This window comes from Rhagoletis zephyria, unplaced genomic scaffold (genome assembly GCF_001687245.7).
Source record: "Rhagoletis zephyria isolate East Lansing unplaced genomic scaffold, Rhagoletis_zephyria_1.1 Rzeph_scaffold_18941, whole genome shotgun sequence".
In the NCBI taxonomy this organism is placed as follows: domain Eukaryota; kingdom Metazoa; phylum Arthropoda; class Insecta; order Diptera; family Tephritidae; genus Rhagoletis; species Rhagoletis zephyria.
Genome location: NW_016176002.1, coordinates 1 through 9,565, shown reverse-complemented (window position 1 = coordinate 9,565; position 9,565 = coordinate 1). Strand labels below are relative to the sequence as shown.

Here is a 9,565-nt window from a genome sequence, read left to right as displayed (position 1 = left end):
TGCAGGTCCGCTAACATTCTATGTATGGTCTTCTCTTCCGGATCGGTTTAGTCGTACATACATATGTATGTATGTGTTTTTGTTTTTATTATGCTCAACGGTACTAATACAAGCCATGCTACATCACTCGGGAACCATTGAGGCGTGTGGCAAATTCATTATGCCACATGTCCATATGTATGTAAGTATGTATGTAAAGTTAATAAAGTTTTGTGTTGGCATACATACATGCATACGTGTGCTCAGGTAGTAGCTGCATACATACATTTGCTCTAGGTTTCGCCAACACGCAACAATCCCAGGCCCTTTTGCACATTTCTAATTTTCTCATGTAACCGCTAGAACTACTAGTTTGATACTGTTAATATATTCTTAAATTGCCGTTAAATTTACCTTCAGCCATATGGCCCGTTGCTTAGGCAGCGCCGGAACATATTTTCTCTTTTGGAGAAGACAACAGGAAATGCGCATGCGTCTGTTCTATGCGATATGCAAATCTATTAAGAAGAATCCAGCAAACAGTCATCTACTTCGATATTTTTCGAAACTACACAAGCTAGAGATGAATTAAAATCGATAGCATTTTTTTAGATTTGTCATTTAAAATTGGCCACATACGAGCTAAAGGAAAGGAAATATTTATTCCGCGCTCACATTTTAGCTGGCTGAGCCCTGCTCCAATTCAAGCTGAGCTTACTAATAGAAAGATCTAAATACAATTTTATATCCACCACCCAATGGCAAATGGTATTAGGGGAAGCTTTTTCATCGCATAAATACACTCGGATATTTGCCATGGCCTATCGAGGGGAGGTCTCTGTTGAAAAAAATTTAATAATAATAACTAAGGTTCGCTCTTGGATGGGTGTACCAGCTACTAACTACATACTGGACTCTTGAAGGTGTGTTCTACTTACAGGAAATGAACAACTAAATTCGGTTTTGTTGCAATATAATGAAATCAAAAATTAATTTAGGTTAACTAGGATGTCTAAAGAGCGAAATACACCACACAAGCGGTTTGACAAACCAAGCGAAATTTCCCTTTGCTTCAAGCCATTTGTGCTGTGTATGGGGGTGTTTGAAGGTTTGACAAACCGCCGTCAAACCTTCAAACACCCCCATACACAGCACAAATGGCTTGAAGCAAAGGGAAATTTCGCTTGGTTTGTCAAACCGCTTGTGTGGTGTATTTCGCTCTTAAGAACAGAATTAGACATGACAAAGACATCGAAGGGGATAGCAAATTAATTTCAGAAGAACGCGACTTATCAGTCTTGGCTGACTGAAGGGAAATGAAAACCTGGCGAGTTATTAAAACTGGTTTAACCGAAGGCCTCTACTGTCTCGGTTACGCTAAGGACCAACTAATTGCAGATGTGAGATTGTGAGGATCACTCAAGCTTGCCTAACCTGACTTAACTTATATTAAGTTCAGACAGAAATTTAATTGAGTCAATTATCTTTTTAACTGAGCTCCCGCTTTCTGGTGTTCACACACAGTCAGCTGCTCGATTGGCTACAGTGATGGAAAAGTAGGGACAATCGTACCTTTATTTAGTTTAAAAGTATATTCGGTACAAACACACCATTTTAGGTACATTTTGAAGGTATTCTAATAACTTTTCAGGAAATCCGTTCTTATTTTTATTGACATTCCAACGCATTTTCTGATGTGGGGAACTTGTCCAGTAGCCTCCCTCATTTGCGAAGGGACGTACAAATGATAAAAAAAAATCCAAGAACCATATTTCATCTAAAACCGTGCAGTCGTTTCTAAGTGAAGAGAGGTCTCGCATAGTGCAGGTTTTCAATTTCATCAAATTTCAAATCACCTCATACCGTTAAAAAGTTCCTAATTAAAAAAATAAAAGTTTATCGCATAATTCATGCTACTTATTTAATAATTTGAATGTAACTTTTTAAACACGTGGCAACCCTTTTCAAACAATCCAACTGATCAAACTAAAGATTTCTTTACATTCTTTAGTTTCTTTACATACCCGTATTTTTTATTTCATATTATTTTTGTATTAGTCAACTAAATTCGACATTTCCGGCAGGTGGCAACCCCCTTCAAAAGAATTTTCAAGCTAAACACTTATTAACTCTCCTTCGTCTGACATTGCGACAGATACTTTAACTAACTGATGAATTAAATTGAATTTGATTTTTTAAACATGTGGCAACCCCGCTAAATATAGTTGAGAAATGAAGATTCTTCAAACCCCCCTTCGACTGATACCCATATTTTAATAATTCATTTAACTCATTAAATAATTTGAATTTAACCTTTGAAGCAGGTGGCAACCCTCTTCCAGCACCTCAAAAATATTCTTAGTGTTCAAACTAAAGATTTCTTAACACTCTTTCGTTTGACATCCATATTTTGATATTGCATATAACTTTTGTATAAGTTAACTGAATTCGATATTTCCAGCGGGTGGCAACCCTCTTCAAAATATTTTCAAAATATTGCTTTCTGAAACCCCTTTTGTTTGGCGCCCATATGATGATACATAATTCTCTTACCTAATATGATTTTTTAAACAGATTTCAACTGTCCTATAGTTCAGCTAAGAAACAAAGCTTTACAAACCCATTTCGATTGATAGCCATTTTGTAATAATTGATTTATTTTTTTCATTAATTTGAATATAATTTTTTAAAAAGTGGCAACTCTTTTCAAAAAAGCAAAACCCTTTTGCACAGCCCAAGCCTTTTAATTTGACACCTCATTCCGGAAGATCGAACGAACGGTGCGGACATAATAGCATTGATTATTAAATAATTTGAGTTTGCACATCTACAGACCAAGCGCTTTAATTTCACATCTCATTTTTGAAAATCGGGCGAACGGTACAAATCTAAGATATTTATAAATATAAGATATTTATTTTTAAAACGTTAGATCGAAGAACTCGGAGGAAAGTCTTGAACTGCTCGAATAATTTTTTTTTATAGCTAGGTTTTAGGTACATTTATCTACTTTTAGGTAAAGTTTTTCCGCACACTAGGTACAGTTTGAAAATTCAATTTTACGTCCCTGAAGGAGTATCACCTGCAAAAAAAAGACCAGAAACAAACAGCTAATTACCATTTGTTCAATAAACATACCTAAAAGTCAAAATTAAACATACCCTGCAGGGTTTCATGAAAACATGCTTTTGATTAGCATTCAATGAAGCACTAATCGACCAATTAAGAATTGAAATTTTTTGTGGTAAATCGAGCTCAATTAGCCCCTTAATCAAGAAAGCTTGGCTAATTGCTCGATTAACGGCCTGTCTGAACAGACTTTCAATTAGGATAAAGGTATGATTTCAGATTATCCATCAAACTTGTTAACTTAATTATTTAGAACTAACGATTTAAATAAATAACACTACCAATAGACTGGAGTAAAATTATCGACTTGGATCCATAATTTAAAGGAATTACCGTCTACCTTATCTAAGAGTGCATTTAATCAAATATATCTCCAATGAATACATTTCGCAACTTGTTACAATGTTTTTTTGTTTTTGTAAGTGGAAAATGTTAACATCAAAAACTCTACTTCCATACATGTTTTACAAAAATGGTGCCTGCAACTATTCTCCGTTGCATTTCATATGTGTGTATGTAGACAAGGGTGGTATTTAAAATCAAATGGAGGATTTTTTTCAGTCTCACCCTTCAATCGGTAATACCACGATCACAGATATCACATATAAATTTTGGTCCCGATTGGAGATGGTTTAGGTGTGTCGCACAGGGGGCAAAGTTCAGATTCCTCAATGGAAATTCGAAAAATTAAAATTAATTTTTTTCTCATCTAATACCCTCTAATTCTTTTAGTCTCTATAGAGGAATGGAAAATCTATATGTGATATCTTGGACTATAGTAGCATCGACGTAGGGGTTGAGGCTTAGGAAATCTGATATAAAAATTTACTTCCTTTATTTAAGGACCAGCCTAATGTACTCATATATTTTTAGCGTGTCAGCATAAGGCTCGAGGGCTTTTCTCAGACCGATTTAGTCGTGGCTTAACCGTAATATACATATGTACGGTAAGGTGCAACAGTGGAAAATGCACAAACGTGCAACATTTGCGCTCTTCGGGGGAATTATGCAGGCAGCGCATCTATTTGTGCATATTTACGTATGTACGTAAATATGTTTGTTGCGATTGTGCTACTTTTGGGCCGCGTATGAGTTGTCACATTATTCATAGCAATGCATTGCGATGGCGATGACAACTGCAATATTCACACGCACACCCATACACACACCCACACACATACTTCCTTAGCCCAAGAACGGTAGCAACAATTAATTTTTAAGATTTTCTGCAGAGATGAGTATCTACATATGTAAGTATGTATGTATATGTACAGTTACATCTGCTGTGATTATTGTGTCTGCGTAGTTTTACTTTTAATTTTTTAATATTCGTCTGTCTGCGGCTTACTGTTATTATAGTTGCATGGTATTATATTTGTTTGTTTAGCTTACCACAGTGTAAACAAGAACAAAGCCATTATGCATATTTATACCTACTGACAACATACATACCTACAAATGTATGTATGTTGCAACTTGTGCTTAGTTTAGGGCTGCCAGACGTCCTGGTGTTCCAGGATTTGTTCTGGTTTTAGGAAATGGTCCTGGTGTCCTGGTCCACACTTAAATTGTCCTGGTTTTTAATGAAGGTCAATGCAGACGCCCAATTAAGTTTTTGGCAGATTCGTGGCTAAGAATTCGCGTTGATTTCTGATGTTTTTTTTTTTTTGTTGGCGGTGTTCACACATTTTTTTCCACGCAAAATACACAAGTGTTCACATGTTGATTTCTTTTTAAATATTCACAACGTTTTTCAAGCCAAATTTTTTTTTCTATAGAAATATTGTACAAGCTTTAGCCAAAAGCATATAAATCAGAGTTTTAAACGTTATACAAAGTTTAGGAAAATTCATAAAATTTTTATCAAAATTTCGAGCTTTTTAAACTGAATCTTAACATAATTTTTGTGTAAACAGTTTTATAGCAATTTTTATATGCAATTTTAGTCTCATGAAATTCAAGAGTCTAAAAAATCACGTTTATAATATTTTTTTTTATTTGCTGAAGAATCTTCGCACCTTTTTCCGTATAAGCATGAATTACTTTTCAAAGAAAAAGTGAGACACCGTTCGCAACAAAATTTAAAGAAATTAACGCCACTTTTTGTAAATTGCACTTGTTCTGTCAAATAAACCGAAAAAGTAGTCACCAAAAAAAATTTTAAAAATCAACGCGATTTTTTAGCCGCTTGAAAATTGCACTTCATGAGCTTAAAACTGTGTGGACTATAAAATGGTATACACAAAAACATTGTAAAGTTTCGGAATGAGAGCTAGAAATTTTGTATAAAATTTGAAATTCTGATTCAAATTAGGGCAATTCATCAAAGCGCGTAAATGCCCATATTGGTTTGTCCAAAGCTTGGACAACATTTTTATAGAAAAATAACAACAAAAATGTACTTGAAAAACGTTTTGAAAATAAAAAACACGTGAAAACTCGTGTAAGTTATTCTATGTTCGAATGAATATTTCTTTTGTAAGGAAGAAAATAATGATATCACCGGCGAAAAAAAAATTATCCACGCAAGAATTCGCCACTTGAAACTCTCACTAACTTCGTAATGAAAAATTGTAGTGGTTGTAAAATGTTAAGTAAAATGTTAAGTAAGTTTTTCTAATTTTCAAAAGTTTGAAATGTAGACTTACATATATGGTTTTTGTTAAAAAATGAACTTCGTTTTCATAAGAAAATAATAAATATTAAATAACGAAAAGAAAAAGTGTCAAAATGTCGTTTCCCTATAATTTTTCACATGACTGTATGATGAAAAATATTCAAATTTTGAGCATTTCATACAACCAAATAATCATAATTCACTCCGCTCTAGGGATTGTGCCACAAAACTATATTGCTTTTAATATCAGAAATCACTTCAAAATAATGCAACGCCAGAACCAAAGAAAACGTGTTTATTAGGAAGATACTGGCACCGTATTCACTAGTATCTTTGTTTTTCTATTTGGATGATGTGTCCTGGTCGATGGGTTCAGGATTCTGGCAGCCCTAGCTTAGTTTCAATTTGCTCTATGTACTTTTCATTGTACATATGTATGTATATAGTATTTTCGTTTGTGTGTTGGCATTTGCGAATACGTGACTGAAATGTGTTATTTGGCTGTTAAATATGTAGCCTGCGCTCAAAATATTGGCACAAGCCAGTAACATATCGTTTGACTACCATTCGCCGCTGCTAATTAGAAAGTGTAATATTAAAACGAAAGTCAAGTCAGACATGTTTTTGGTTAAAAGTTCGTTGAGCAATTAATAATGGAAATTTAAAAATGGACTGTAAATTGTTGTATATACATACATACTATATTAGGGTGCATCACACTCCATAAAACAAAAAAAATCGGTACGGGTTTTCCATCGGAATTATACAACTTATTATATTTTAAGACGTCCGCCAAAATATTTCGGAAAAATATTTAGATGTACGTGAATTTTTTATAAATAAAACTAGTTTTTGAAAATATGTTTTCCAAAAAATCACCTCCGATGATAGAAGAGTTTAAGCTAAAAATGTCTGCATAAAAATGTTTAAGAATTTTATCAACGGAATCAAAGTAATGGAGGTTTGGACCTATGTATTTTCAAGTAGGTCTAGCTCACGTAAATCTTACTGTTTTTTCGAAATATTTTGGCAGAGGTTTTAGAATACAATAAATTTTTAAGTTTCTATTATAAATCGCTCTTATCCACCCTAATGTACATATGTATATACAAATATACGTACATTTGCAGATATTTTATAATATCCTACTTTTAGTAACATATTTGTACATTTATTTAGTTTTTCGTTTGTTTTTAGACTTTCATATTTTTATCACCATGTTGGGATTTTGACTAATGTTAATTGATTGGGTGTGCTTAACATATAAGCATAATAATGTAATGGGTTCACTTGCAAATCGGTACTGTTGAAATACATATTTTTTTTAATTTTTGATCGGAACGTAACAGCTTTTATGGTCTGAATATGCATACTTCGCATAAACTTCAAACTATAATTTCGTATGTACTTTGTATGTATTGTGTATGCATTCCATTTCCCAGAAAGTTATATTTTTATTGCACTGGTACAAATGGTGAGTGGGCATTTGTCATCTTGATTCATGTCACGCTAACGATTCTATTTAAACCATGTTGTTTATTAGCGGTTAAATACTCTAACAATATACTTATTTTTCAGGAAACACTAGAAATGATTTTTAATATTCTTTAAATAAAGACTTATTTAAATAAATTTATGTTTTAAATAAAATTAATATGACTCAAAATGTTTTCTTTTTTATTCCAGAAACCAACTTTTTCGACGTCATCAGAAACATAAACGGTCAAAATGGGTTCCGATTGTGGCGTTTGGCTGGCCAAATACCTGCTATGCTTATTCAACTTCCTCTTTTTTGTGAGTATGAATATAAAATAATATAGCGCACATCCTTTGCTTTTCGTTCTTCTTTGGGCAATGCTTGGTATCCGAACAAATACACAAATAAAAGTGAAAACTTGTTTAGACTTTTTCTATTGCGGCCACAAACAATAATATTTGTTGCACTCCAAGGCGAGTTCAGCAAACCACAACGTAAATGCGCAAGTACTACATATTTACTATGAGTACATAGTCTAACTACATCTATGTCTACATACATATTTATGTTTATATTAGGGTGAGCCAAAAATGTAACCTAACGTATTTATGACCTTAATATGACTTTTTTTGCAGCGAAAAAATGCTCCCATATAGATAAATTTTTATTCCAATTTTAAAATTTTCCATGTAAATAACATTTACAAATTTTATAACTTTTGAACCGTTTGAGATAAAAACTTTTTCTGGGCATTAACTTGTAGGGCTTTAAATTCTCTAAAAAATTACCCGGAATTACATATCTTAGAGAGGATTAAGAGTATTAAATATGTTAATGATTCTGCTGAACGAGGTAAAGCATTGATACAAAATTATAATCGAACTTCGACGGAGGACGAAGAACAAAAGCAATTTCCTAGTTGCAATAAACTGCATTTTATTCATAACTAAAAAGAATATTAAAGTTTAAAAATGCAATACAATATAAATAAATGGATTAAAATTCTCTGTACGCTAACAAATGTGGTTCAAAATAAAAATTTTCTACACATTTTGTACCATTTTAGTGTAAGTTTTTTCATTTAGCATGAATATTTCCAATCATAAAACCCCAAAACTGCATATTTCTGCTTTTTTTCCGAATTTAATAGACAATCAACTTCAGGGTCTTTTTTTAGAAAATCTAAAGCTCTACAAATTTTTAACTCAAAGGATTCAATAGTCATAATATTTTTAATGAAAAAGAAATTGCATGTTATTTACACGGAAATTTTCAAAAAATTTCATTATTTTGATTGAACTAATAAAATTAATTGCATTAATTAATTAATTTGTAAGTTTAAACTCTTCTATCATCTGATCATTTATTTATATAAAAAAATCGATTTTTGTAAGTATTTTCAAATACGAACAGCTCATGTAAATCTTAAAATTGTTTCCGGAAGTCTTGAAAAATTATAAATTGTTTATTTCCGATAGAGAAACAGTACGGGCCTTTTGTTTTTCAAATGGAAAGTGATACACCCTAATATACATAGATACGGACACTTGTATGCCTATATCACATACATACCTATTTGTGTAAATAAACAAATTTGTACCTACATATGTGCATATTTATATACAGTTTTCAATCAGTTGTAGAAATGAATGACATTGTTAGTCCACGTTTAAGTGCCAACTAAAGCTAAAATTACAAAAATACGCGTATTAAATTTTATGCTTCGCAATTTATGTATACTCCCCCGCTTCCGCTACACTCTCAGTGTATGTATACGACTATTACTTTTATGTGTGTGTTTTTGTTTTTATACTAAGCATTTTATAACTTTTGTGATAATACTCTCACAACTACATACTAAGCATTTTCAATGCAAAATGCATTTTATTTGCTACAAATTGATTTGTTTGTTTTCCTTTAATCGAACCACAGGTCGTTGGCACAATCGTGCTGGGCACTGGCATCTGGCTGGCGGTCGACAAAGCCTCACTGATTGCATTGCTTAAGATGGTGGATAGCGAACACATAAACGTGAGTATACATTTTTTTAATTGAACTGCAACCACATATGTAAGTACATATATATACAGGTACATAAATACATAATGATGCCCAATAGCGATTAAAATCAAATGCAGCGCCACATAATCACTTCAATTAACTTATTGTACAATGTCCATTTTAATTTTTTTTTTTTTTGTACTGCTGCCCACCCAGCGCATATTGCAACCCTCACAGTTGCGTATAAATATTTTTCACCAGAAAAAATAAAGGAAACCCCTACAATTTGCTTTCCTTTCAAAATTATGAAATTAACTCTTACTAAATATGTAGCTAGCCGTCTAGCTGGCGGCTTATTTTTT

General features: G+C 32.7%; 1 protein-coding gene and 1 long non-coding RNA gene across 2 annotated transcripts; one reads left to right on the top strand and one right to left on the bottom strand.

The window, feature by feature from the left end:
• Positions 1-2,668: 2,668 nt before the first annotated feature.
• LOC108380344 (uncharacterized) lies at positions 2,669-7,499 on the bottom strand. The gene is made up of 3 exons (XR_001849559.1): positions 7,416-7,499; positions 7,286-7,291; positions 2,669-2,679 (listed from the first exon to the last, which is right to left on the bottom strand). It is a non-coding gene; the product is annotated as an uncharacterized LOC108380344 (long non-coding RNA).
• Positions 7,434-9,283, top strand: LOC108380343 (CD82 antigen-like). Its single transcript, XM_017636711.1, has 2 exons — positions 7,434-7,519; positions 9,135-9,283. The coding sequence occupies exons 1-2, from the start codon at positions 7,454-7,456 to the stop codon at positions 9,255-9,257; spliced, it is 189 nt and encodes a 62-aa protein (XP_017492200.1). The 5' UTR covers positions 7,434-7,453; the 3' UTR covers positions 9,258-9,283.
• The last annotated feature ends 282 nt before the right edge of the window (positions 9,284-9,565 follow it).

Bases quoted from the DNA above. Each gene is read 5' to 3' on its own strand.
- LOC108380343 (XM_017636711.1), top strand. From the start codon at position 7,454: ATGGGTTCCGATTGTGGCGTTTGGCTGGCCAAATACCTGCTATGCTTA. The intron at 7,520-9,134 runs GTGAGTATGAAT...ATCGAACCACAG, and splicing joins TATTCAACTTCCTCTTTTTT to GTCGTTGGCACAATCGTGCT.